This window comes from Sphaerodactylus townsendi, linkage group LG04 (genome assembly GCF_021028975.2).
Source record: "Sphaerodactylus townsendi isolate TG3544 linkage group LG04, MPM_Stown_v2.3, whole genome shotgun sequence".
NCBI lineage: Eukaryota > Metazoa > Chordata > Lepidosauria > Squamata > Sphaerodactylidae > Sphaerodactylus > Sphaerodactylus townsendi.
Window position 1 is genome coordinate 95,951,317 of NC_059428.1, and position 12,394 is coordinate 95,963,710.

General features: G+C 41.6%; 1 protein-coding gene across 3 annotated transcripts in view; it reads left to right on the forward strand.

Moving 5' to 3' along the window:
- Nucleotides 1-12,394, forward strand: part of TMEM131 (transmembrane protein 131) — a 110,911-nt gene that overhangs the window by 85,445 nt on the left and 13,072 nt on the right. For all 3 annotated transcript variants that reach the window (XM_048493839.1, XM_048493840.1, XM_048493841.1), the window contains 7 exons: nucleotides 725-791; nucleotides 2,183-2,334; nucleotides 2,555-2,697; nucleotides 3,172-3,358; nucleotides 5,272-5,457; nucleotides 6,551-6,709; nucleotides 7,755-8,341. In XM_048493839.1, the coding sequence (XP_048349796.1) occupies nucleotides 725-791; nucleotides 2,183-2,334; nucleotides 2,555-2,697; nucleotides 3,172-3,358; nucleotides 5,272-5,457; nucleotides 6,551-6,709; nucleotides 7,755-8,341 (1,481 nt within the window). The remainder of the gene's footprint in view (nucleotides 1-724; nucleotides 792-2,182; nucleotides 2,335-2,554; nucleotides 2,698-3,171; nucleotides 3,359-5,271; nucleotides 5,458-6,550; nucleotides 6,710-7,754; nucleotides 8,342-12,394) is intronic.

The window sequence follows — 12,394 nt, forward strand, 5'->3', positions numbered from 1 at the left end:
GTAAGTGGTGGTCAGAGCGCAAAGTCTTCCATGGATTAGCAGCCAAATCCATGCTGCTTTTAAAGGCTATGAAAGCAGCATAATCAGCTGCATCATAAAGATCAGACATTGAGTGGGTGCAAAAGAGACTGAGTCTGTGGATGAACTGTGTGTTGAGGGCATGGGTTCTAAAGTTAATTTGAGGCCTGTTTCAGTCATGTGCAAAATAAGTGTAGGTGGGGAAGATGTCAAGAAAAAAGTCACACACAGCCAAGTGGCACTGAATGTTGTACCACTCTCCACTGTAATTCTCTCACAACACCTTTTCCTCAGCTGGGCTCACTTCTGATATTGGAGCCCGACTACAGGAAAAGCGTCTCAGAGGAAGGCTTTTATGGGAGGAGGATTTACTTCATGTCCCCCTTGTTTTTAAATACCCCCACCCCTTCTGCAGCTGAAAAACAGCCCTGCCACTGCTCTGTCTAGCTTCTGCCTTAAGTATAAATATTGTATGTCTGGAATGTCTGGCTGAAAGATCACCTTTGGAAGCATCCATTTATTATACTACTTGTCTTCACATTGTACAACATTACACTTAGCTATGTATAGTGGTATTCTGTGCTGTCAAAAGCCTTCAGTTTTTAACCAGGCAAGGTAATTCCACAGAATGTTGATCAAAATATTGATGCATGATATTTCCAAAATTCATAACTATGCCTTAACTACTGTATGCCATTATTTTTAGGTTCAATTTGAGTAAGCCAACAAATTTCAATCTGAAGACACTAGAATTTCAAGTCTCAAGAAACTGTGTAAGTGACTTTTTATCAACCAAGTGTATTTTTTCTGAAACTTCCTATGGAGTTGATGTGATATAGCAATTGAAAGCATTAAATCGTGGCCATAAAATCATCAGATGGCCTGAGGCAAGTCATGGTGTCCCAGCTACTCTTCCTTTCTCCTGTCTGAAGTATGGGAATGCTGCTGGCATACCTTGCAAGACTATATTATGGTATTAATAATCTTGCAATATTCAGAATAGCCTGGGCACAGGAAAATGTGCATGTTTTGAGGCAGGCAAGTACAACTGCGACTGCTGTGTCCCAGTGAGGCACAGTAATATGTTTCTGCATCTGCAATCACATTCCTTATTTAGACTTTTTTTTAGGAGCACACTTAAAATATCTTAATGTACCCAAAAATATAGTATGCAGAGATTCCTGATTCTAATGGCTTGCACCTCCAGTGGCCATTTTAGAATAAAATCAATGGCATTTTGTTTTCCTCTTTGTTTAATTTTACTCAGGTGTTTTCTCTGCCTTGTCCCTACCAAGCCTACATTCTCAAGGGGGCATCCACTTTTTTATACTTTCCTTATTAGTAGTCACGCTGCACACACACAGGAAGAATCTTGGTACAATTCCAAACCAGGTCTGGCACCTTGTGAATGAACCCGGCCATCACATTCTCCTTCCCCTCATTTCTGGATCTCCTTGAAAAGAACTTTGGTTTTAGACTGAACTGTTTCCCCTTGATGCCTTTCCCATTCTTTCCCTTCATGGCTCTGTCACCATATCCCTGTCTAAATTTGGCCTGTAAGTTCCTTGGGGCAGAGTTCTGTCTTGTTGGTTATTCTGTAAAAGTGCCTAGTAAAGTTATTTATTTATTTTAAATATTCTGGACACCCCTTACTTAAAGAGTCTCGTGGCAACTTACAACATTGAGACAGTATACATGAGTTAAAAGCAGCATATAAACAGATATGAAATTAAGATATGAACATTAAAATGTTAAATTATTACAATACGTGACTTGTACAATACCACTAACAAAACAACACAAACATGTAGATTACAGTTCAAAGGTTAACCTAAACAATTTGGCCTTTCATGACCTGCAGAAACTAAATGAGTCTGGCAGGGCACAGTATCATGTAAGAGTTCATTCCACATGGTAGGAGCCACAACTAAGAAGGCTCTTCATCTGGGGACAGCTAACGAAGCCATTCTGTGGCTGGGCACCTGCAAGAGGCCCCTCGAGGTTGACCGAAGGGAGTGTGGGGATTCACTGTTTTGCTTCAGTCAATTCAGAAAAAAAAACAATAAAGCCTTTAAATATGTAGCATTTAAGTCATCCATACATGTAAGGACGGGGGAAGTTATATAAGCTTACTCACTTCTAAATTTTGTGTTCCTTGGTTAAGGGCCACACTTTGCAGAGCACCACAGGATTTACAGAGGGATTGTCGCGGCAGCTGGTTTTAAATGTAATTTTAAAGCCTGGTGAGAGGAAATCTGTCAGAGTAAAATTTACTCCAGTTCTTAATAAAACCGTATCCTCGCTAATAATTGTCAGGTACAGTATGCCTCCGGAATTGTTTGACTTGCACTTTAATTATGACTTGAGGAGATCAGTCGTGGCTTTCATTCAAAAGCAGCATTTCAACTGACTTCTCTTCAAAACTGATGCTTAAACATTAATACAGAGTGAGGCGTGTCTACAATCGGGGCAGAGAGGGGAACTGTTAGAAACACGAGTCTGCTTCGTAATTATTTCTTTCTTTCTTTCCATACAGAAATAATTTGACTGTAATAGATGCTATAATGGTTAAAGGACAAGGAACCACTGAAAGCTTGAAAGTTGCTGGGAAGCCGCCTGGCCCAGGGAGCTCATTACGGTTCAAAATCACGGAAGCCTTACTGAGAGATTGTACTGAAAGTGAGTGTGGAAGGGAGGGGGCGGAGTAGGGTTCCTTCACTCACTGCATTAAATAGGCATGTGAGAGTTTTGTTCCAGAGAGCCTTTGTTGAAGGATGAGGCAGATTTGGCTGCATGATGGTTGGTTTCTTTTAAAAAAAAAATCTGTGTGTTTTTAATTTGCATATTTTAAAAAAACCCTCCGTGTTTAATGTGCCTTTTAATCTTGTTTATTGAACGGCTATGTTTTGTCTTTGCCATTTGCAGTTGCATTGAGAGCTGCCTCGTATCTGAGGTGGTCAGGTAGAATATCCATGTAATAAATGAAACAAAAAATTTTTTTTCCCAAAAGGATCTGTTATGTGTGAATTAGGGAGCAAGCGAGTGGGAAGCCAGAGGGGCTTTATAAAGAACTCTTGGAGTTGTGCTGATGCATGTCTTGATTAAATTAACATATGGTACTATCAGGATCTAATGTTCACTCTTTCGTTTCAGAAACTAAACTAAACGAGCCAAACTTTACACTGAAAAGAACATTCAGACTGGAGAACACAGGGCAGCTTCAAGTTAACATAAAGTCCATGGAAATCAGTGGATATTTATGTGAAGGATATGGATTTAAAGTAGTCAACTGTCAAGAATTTGCACTAAGCGCCAATGCCTCTAAAGACATTGTCATATTGTAAGTTTGCTTATGTTGGAGGCGGACATCTTAATTTATACAATGAGCGGGGTTAGACTAGGTATTATCATAAAAGGAAATTTGTAAAACCATTCTCTAGTTCAGTGTTGATACCAATTATGTAAATAGCACTGTTATTCTAACCCGGTGATGGACAAAAGCCATGAAGCCATGTTCTTGTTTATCACTTGAGGCACTGCTAGGTGACATGGTGTGAGTTCCATGATGGAAACTCCCAGATTTGTTTGATTTTGACCATACAGCAATAGGTTGCATGATGGGCTGATTTCAATCAGATCCACACGGTGCAGGAATGGGAATCCTAAGCCTTGTCCTCGTGTCCTTTCCCCTGGGCAGCTGCTGGTTTCAGGTGAAGGATTAAAACTCACTTCCATGCATGCTTTTAGCAGGTCCTAATCAGAATACAGCCTTCGCACACATGATAACTGCATTTTTTAAAAAGCATGGTTTTCTGATCACAAAACTCGCAAGTACCTTGTCTGCTGTTTTAAGTACTCTTCAGCCTACCCCACCTATAAATATTTTGGAGACAGCCACGAGTAGGGTTAAATATTTATTTGCCATGTTTGGATAAATACTTGTCAAATTTGATGAGGCTCAATGCTAGACTTTTGCATCTCATCATGAGTTTTGTCTTAATGCTTGTTTACACATGATCTTGTAACCAGGCACTTTAGGCATCCCAGTGCAGTCCGGCAAACTGTCCAACCTCACTAACCACACCTTTATAGCCAAGAGCATTTTCATTAGCAAGGCTAAATGCCTTCCCTTCATCAGTGACAACAGGCAGATTCTACCGCATTCTTTTTCATGAGAGGCTGTGCCCTTCTGGCAGTGGCATGCCAGATACAGTATCATGTATCATGTTAGATTGCCCACTGCATAAAGAGATTTGCCCTCACCTAATTGGGCCCTTAACCACCAAAAGGAAGGAAAGCTCAGATTACTCACCCAAAGTCTTCTGGCCACTCGGGACAAGATGACAATAGCCTCGGTGGCTTTTTGTCTACAGCACTGACTGAGAAAACTCGGACAGAACACTGTGAATCAAAAAGAGGAATAACAAATGGAGGATTGGCCTTTTTGAACAATGTTGTATTGGAGTAGCTATCCTTATGTTTATATTTTGATATTGGTTTTTGTATGTAATGAGGCCCAATTGGACCTCCTTTTGCTCTTTTTAATGCAATAAAAGTTTCCTGGTACTTCTTGTTTTAATTACTAGGTGTTGTGATATTAGAGGGTGCCACCTTGATACTATAGGTTGGTTCATACATTATGATCATTTGTTGGTAGCATCAAGCACCATTGATGGCATTTTAGTATCACCTGATGTCACATCAAATATTGAACAATGTTAGTTATTTGTACTCTTGTCTGAGTCTTTCAAGTACTGATGGCCTTGCATTTGTTGACAGTCTCATTGTCATAAAGCTAAAGTCACAAGTTTAACCAAGCGGCAGAAGAATACAGACAAAACCTGATTCTCATAGGTGAAAATAAAATGGTTTCTTTTCCAAGTCAGTAGAAACATAAATCTGTCTTCCAGCCTGTTCTGAAGCATGGACTCTGTCTCATAACAAATTCAATAAAAGCAAACTCAAAACAATGTGTAGATAGGTGGTTATTGGTATTAAGATTGCTTAAACAGCAGTAGAGAAAACCTAAGTAGAGAAAAACGTAGCAGCAGCTATTAATTTTAAACGAATCAACACATAAGAGAACATCATTACACACCAGCAATAAAAGCAATAATTTATTTATTATTAAACTCTGGGAGGTAAGGCTCGAGTTGATAATGGACTCTAGAGTTACCACTGCTTATACCGAACATGTGAGTCTGTGATATTCTAACTGGTGAATGTAACTATTCTCCTTCCTTCACTTTACAGGTTTACACCAGATTTCACTACTTCCAGAGTCATTCGTGAACTGAAGCTCACTACATCAGGAGGCTCTGAATTTGTATTTGTATTAAATGCATCCCTTCCCTATCATATGTTAGCAACTTGTGCAGAAGCCCTGCCCAGACCCAACTGGGAGCTGGCGCTGTACATAATTGTCTCAGGAATAATGAGGTACTTCTGTCTTGTGTCTGCATGTTACACTGTTGCTAGCCCATGGGCAAAATACAGGGAAATATGTCTTTTTCTGTTAGCCATAAAATTTCTTATTACTGTTCGGACATGCTAGTGTTACTTCTGGTGTGGCACTAGTAACTGTGATGCTGGGAGTCTACTTATGTTATTATCAACAACATGTCCTGGGAATCTACTGATTCCTCAGAAGGACAATAGGAACCAACAGTTATTAGGACACAGTAGGGATAACAGTAATAAATACTTGTCTGAATGAACAAAATGACATCAATACTGGAGTCTTAATAGCAGGGCCAGAGTAAGGGGAAACTGCACCCGGGGCACGTGTGCACCCTGCACCCCCGCCACGGAATACACCCACCACACCCCCGCACCGACGCGCGCCCAGTGCATCGCTCAGCCCCATGCCTCCTTGGCACTACACTGCTTAATAGTGAAGAGCTCTGAAATCTCATGTGCACCAGAGTTATTTTGTGGTTACAGTGTTGATAATAAGAATGCCACCCTAAGCTCTTTAGAGGAAGGTCAGGATAAAAAATCTGCTAGTTATTGCAGTGTTAACCCCTGCTGCAAAGTCACAAGCCAAGCAAGGAGCAACTAGTAACTGATCTTACAGTGAGAAGGCAAAAGCATCTAGTTACTTTAAGAACTGTCTGCGAATGAGTTGGGATGAGGTTGTGGGAGATCCAGTTTCTTGCTGCGTATCCTATTTCAGCAGACCCAGTTGACTGAGAAGCTCTGGGGAGAAACTGATGCTAAATTTGTGTGCTACTTGCTGAGTGATTAAATCTTTCTCCCCTGGGAGTCCCCTGACTTAGGAATTCAGTTTTCATGGCAGCTTGCCCAAGGCCCAACAGCTCACAAGTTACATAGACTTGTCAACAGTTCTTCTTGTTTACTGGTTGAACCTTGTTTCTGAATGCCAACATCAAAGCTTGCTTTTCTGTTTTAATTGCACATATGCACATATTGACAGTGTACGTGTCAGTCGTGCTTGGGAGGGGGGGTGCTGCTACTCTTGGTTAGCCAGCAAGTGATGCAGAACCGCTGATATTTCTCTTGTCTCTTTCAGTGTGCTCTTCCTTTTAGTCATTGGAACAGCCTATTTAGAAGCACAAGGAATTTGGGAGCCGTTCAGAAGGCGACTGTCCTTTGAGGCGTCCAACCCTCCCTTTGATATGGGAAGGCCATTTGATCTCAGGAGAATAGTTGGAATTTCATCTGATGGAAAGTAAGCCCTTACTTATGAACTGAGTGTTGGCAGAGTTAGTTTCAAAAAGGAAGCAACTGATGTCCTAGTCAGTCAAGTGCAGCAAAAATGTCCTGTGGAATAAAAATGTAGGATTGATGCAAAATGGCCTTCCAAGCTGAATTATGTTGAAAAGCACGACAGGTTTGTTTAGTTGCTCCTTTGAAAAGCAGAACATAAATTTCTAGCAGAAGTCCCTCCTTCCCAAAGGCTTATCCCATTATATCTCGTAATACTTCCAGATAATGCCACTTTGTGTGGTTGTTTTCATATACTCTGAAGCAGTTTTGATAGGAAATATGTAAACATAAAACTAGCAAATGGTGTGCATGCAAGTAAATCTAAGTTTTCAGCTTATGCACAAATTTGGCATCCTTTGCATGTTTTTTTATTTGAATATTTATGTTCTAGGGTTTAAAAAGTAAAATATGGAAGCAGCCCTTCGATAAATTTCAGGGAAACTACTACATAATACTCCCTAAGTGGAAGATCTGAGGTTACATAGAAAAATGGAGGAAGAGTAATAAAGGGAGAAAGTGGATCCAGGAGGGTCACATTGTGGAATGAGTAGAGTTTATATGACTTCATAAAATATTTTGAAATGGGATCAAATATGGATTTTGTCTGTGTAATAATTCTTTGCGGGCCAGTTGTGGTAGACCTGTTCCATTACACTTTAGAAAAATAACCTTTTTGTCTCTTGAAGCAAGCATATAAAAGGTTATTCCTGTGGTGCAATACTGGTTCCAAAGTTGTGTTGTTTAAATCAGTTCTTAATATTTCTGTATAGTTTTAATGTAGGCTAATGGCCCAGCTCCATCTTGCTAAGCATTTGCCCTGCAAGCCATCTAAATCTAGACACAATGTGTAACAGACTTCCCTCCGTGATACACCTCTGTAGATGCCAGCCACACGTGCAGACGAAACGTTAGGAACAAGATCTACCAGACCATGGCCACACAGCCCGGAAAACCCACCACAACCAGTTAAATCTAAATCCTTTTTCTTTTCTTCTTTTTGCTTCCAGCTTGAATGCACTTGGAGCAGATTCTAACCACAGCTCCTCCAGAGGAATCTATGGACCAGGAAGTTCCTCCTCACGATCCAATGCAGGGAGTCATAAGCAATGCAATTCAACAACAAGCCTACACAGCAATAGAAATTCAATTGAGACTGAGACCGTGAAATTTAAAAACAGTCCCAATGTTCCTAGTAAGACTTCCACGCAGACGGGATCTGCACAGAACGTGAACAGAGCAGGCGCCCTCTTCCTGGACTCCAGTGCTGCAACTCAGAGTCATGCAGCAAGCAGAAAATCCAAGGGGGCAAAGCAGAGTCAGCAATCAAGCCAGCAGCACGCTCCAGTCTTGCTAGAGCAGCAGTCACCACCACCACCAACAGTGCCTCAGTTGCCAGGTCAGCAGACTGAAAATCCCCTGTTGCAGCTTCCAAGCTCTTCCCATTCAGAGTGTGTCAGCAACACAAGGCACAGTTCAGAGGACTCTGACCTTGCTGGTCTTATAGAAACCATGGACAAAGACTTTGATCACCCAGAATCCCCTTCCCCAGATGTGTTTACAGAACAGCCCCCATCTCCAGTAGCAAAAAACAAAGGTAATCAACTTTTGCTTTGCCTGATGAATTCTGTCATACAGAGAAATTTGAAGCCTATAAAGCTGTAGTTGTCCAGTGAACGTCCACTTCCTCTTTCACCTCTCCAAACAAATCTTTTCTTTTGTACCATTCTTAGATGTGCATAGATGAAATACATTGTGCAGAATACATATTTTGCATAGACTTTTCAAATTAACACGCATCTGTTCTTTTGGACGGCTACTTGATAAGGTTGGAGGAAAAGTGCCACCAGCACAGAAAAAGTGTCAACTAGTTTTCACTCATACAAAGTAGTTGGGGGAGGAGGAGCTTCTGGCTTTATGCTTTTATCTTCATTATTGTCTGCCTCAAAAGATTGGTACAGTCTAATTAGAAAAACACAGGCATAAAAGCAGCTGCTACTTTTATTTATAATGTTGCAGTCCCAATGATTTTTAAACTACATGAGAATGGAAGTGTGATTAGAGAGGACTTGAAGAAAAATTCAGAATGAACAATATTGTTGTTAAAGAGTTTTCATTTGGATGAGTTTAAACTATAATTTTCAGCAAGCAGTTGAACAATTGTGTCCTGGAGTATTGTGTCTTACTTTACGGGTTATATCAGGAAATGTTCCTGAAAGTAACTCTCTGTCTTGGGAATGGTTTGTACACATCTCCTTGCTAGGAGGGTATGGGTATACAGACAATCAGAACTAACATATAGAACTATTTTTGTGACCTCGGAACTAATGCAAATACCCTGCTGATTGGATAAGCAGTTTCATCCAGATTCCTTCAACATATACTATAAATCACTTCTGTTGGTCCTGGTCAGTATGTTTACTCCTGCTTCTTTACTTAGTAGGGCTACCAGGCCAGGTACAGGCCAGTAACAATGGGTAGCTCTAGGAATCGCCAGAAGTTACTCTTTCATAGAACTACTCTTTGTCACTTTTTGAATGTACTGGTGCAGATGATGGCATCAGTTTTTTCTTTATTTTTCTCCCACTGTTGCTCAGAATGGCAGCAGGCAATGAAGTGCATCTATGGAAGACCTTCTGCCATACTGGGGGGTCTAGCAACCTGGGCGTGTCATGGTCAGGTTGACAGAAAAGAAGCGTAGACCTGTCCAGACGTCAATTTCCCAAATGGGCCGAGGGAGCTAGAGTTTTGCTTATTGAGGAAATGTAATATGTACTGGGGAACCACGTGTTAAGAAAAAATAGTGGCTCCATGTAACAATTTCAGATCAGGAAAAGCGTGTGGAGGGAGGTAAAAGCTCCTAATCAAAGCAGACCTGATCTCAAGCAGGAGCAGCAGTGGCGTAGTGGTTAAGAGCAGGTGTACTCTAGTCTGAAGGAACTGGGTTTGATTCCCTGCTCTGCCACCTGAGCTGCAGAGTTTTATCTGGGGAATTCAGATTAGCCTGTGCACTCCAACACATGCCAGCTGGGTGACCTTGGGCTAGTCATCGTTCTTTGGATCTCTCTCAGCCCCACCTACCTCACAGGGTGTTTGTTGTGAGGGAGGGAGGGAGGGAGGGAAAGGAGTTTGTGAGTCTCCTTTGAGTCTCCTTACAGGAGAGAAAGATTGGGAATATAAATCCAACTCTTCTTCTTCAATCCAACCCATGCGCAGCTGGGAAACACAGACCTCTCAGACAATGGCTGTCAATCCAACCTGTCATACTTGGGGGAAAATGTAGTGTAATAAAACATAGTGCTGTAGCCATGTATGTGCCACTAGTGGGCAGAGGCACAAGAAGGCAGCTAAGTGCACCTTAAAGAGCTTTTGCTGAATGACTTTGAGAATGGAGGGGTAGGCCAGGCAAGGCCACGCTGGAGAGTGCCCTCTAGTTAGCAATGCATCGTGTTTGGTTCTCGGGTAGCATGGTTGGCTGGAGGCTTCCAGAAAATGTCTAAATGAAAGCAAAATAACTTCACATTTGCTTTGAAGTTTTAGATCTAATCTATCAAAGATAGTTTGAAGTTTGAATGAAATGTAATCCTTCAATGGTTGATAGTGAGGTGATTTAATGGCATGCAGAAGAAAATTAATGGAATAATTTGAAATAACCAAAGAGCCACTGGTGAAAAGACAATGTGGTGCAGAGTGTGAGAATAGGCTCCGGAAGACCCAGACTTTAGTCCCCAACATGCCATGGAAGATTGCTAGGTAACCAAAGGTCACTCACATACTTTCAGTAATCTACCTCACAAGGCTGTTGTGATGATAATACGGAGGAGAAGAGAATGATGTAAACAGCTTGGGGTGTCCACTGGGGGAAAGGGGCAGGATATAAATTAACTAAATAAATAATACTTCCAAGAGAACCTGAGTTAATAAAAAATAGTTTTCGAGATTGGGCAAAAGGAGTGATGCAGTTCTGAAATCTATGACACATTCCCTCTGGGGAAACAAAACACAGGTATTTGTTTTGCTGCTCGCTAGCTTCACAGGGCAACCTGTGACATCCCGTCAGCAAGCCTGCCAGAAAGAATCACAAAAGCCTTCTCAGAAGAAGCAGATATAAAGCTTTGGCCAGAGCACCGTGAAGAGTTGTAAGTGATTGATTTCCTACACAAATGTGAAGAAAGTCTCCCCAGTTACTTCTCAGGGTACTCAAGTACTTTCCTGCAGCCTTTGGTGTCTCAGATTACCTGACCTTGAATATTATGCCAAATACATCGCGTTGCTAGTCATTTTGGAATGGTAATTGAGATTATTATTGGGGAAATTTAACGATACTGGGGGCTGACATGTTAAGTGCAGATGGTTTCTCCATGGAGCCGTTTCAGTTAGGAAAATGATGAAGAGGGGAAGGCATAAGCCCCTGCTCTTTGTGCACCAAGCAGTCCTGCTCTCAATTAGACCCATGTACACCTGGGAAGTCCAGGTTGTTTTCTCGGGTCAGTAATTTCATTTTAGAAATCCTTTCTTCTGATTCACAGTTTTGAAGAAGTTCCTGGGAGAAGGGGGGAACACTTGGGCTTCTTTTCAGCTGGCCTTTTCTTGTACAGAAATGAAGACACTTAAGATAATGACCAGGGGTGGGGCTCACCAGGAACAGGCCTGATGTCCTGTGTTGTAGTCTCCCTGTTAGAAGATGAGGTCCTTGGCAAAGTGAAAGAGAGCTCCCATGAGTGTGCATTCAGAAAGCCTGCCCATGGCCCTGTCCTCTGCGTATTTGGCCAAGTCTACAAGCCTCAAACTGCTGCATTGATCTTTCCTCCCCAGGATGATCACCAAGTTTTGGGCTGTTTTCCTGCTATCCAAGATTTTCAGCTGTCCTGTTTTCCTTGGAGCTGTTTCCTCCAGGACTGAGGGATAGAGCTCAAATGTAGAAGAGTTTAAATTATCCATCTCCAGTCTTAAAGAAGCCTGTCTTTAAGTTACTTCTTCATTTGTTTTGACATGACAGGATAGTCTCAGGGTCCTCTGCTTTAAATGGACGTCAAGAAACAGAGTCCCTCTGTGCCATTTCTTGTTCTCTCAAACATTTTTTCAGGCCTACAGCAAAAAGTTTAAGAACGGAGAATAACTGTTCTGTGGGATTCAACAAAGCTCTGACCTTTATCAACCAAGATAAGGGCCCAGGTGTTGGATGAGGGAGTAACTGTCCTGACTCCCTTTTAGGGTTTCCAAGTTTGAGAATAGTGGAGCCACATTCCAGTTAATTAACAGATGATTTCATGTGCCTTGTCCTCAGTGAGAAACGGATGAATTTAGCCTGCAAATAGATTGTACCATTTTATCTCATTCTGACCCTTTGGGTCATCTGACTAGCAATAAGGTTGCATTATGACCTGACATTATCAGCCAAGAATCTGGTTGGTCAATTCAGACCCATGGCTATAAAATGTAGAATTTTCAGCCTAGTTTTTGTGCACTTTTGGTGTCTTTACCATGGCTCCTTGATGCACCATTTGGACCTTATGACTTCTTGCTGCTAAGACATGCCGTCTGATATCTTGATGCTCAGAAAGACTGGCCTTTGGAATGCTGGAGGATTTTAGCAGGAATGGTAGCATCTGCTTTTGAACCAGTCTTTGTTGTTTTAATTTCTCACTGC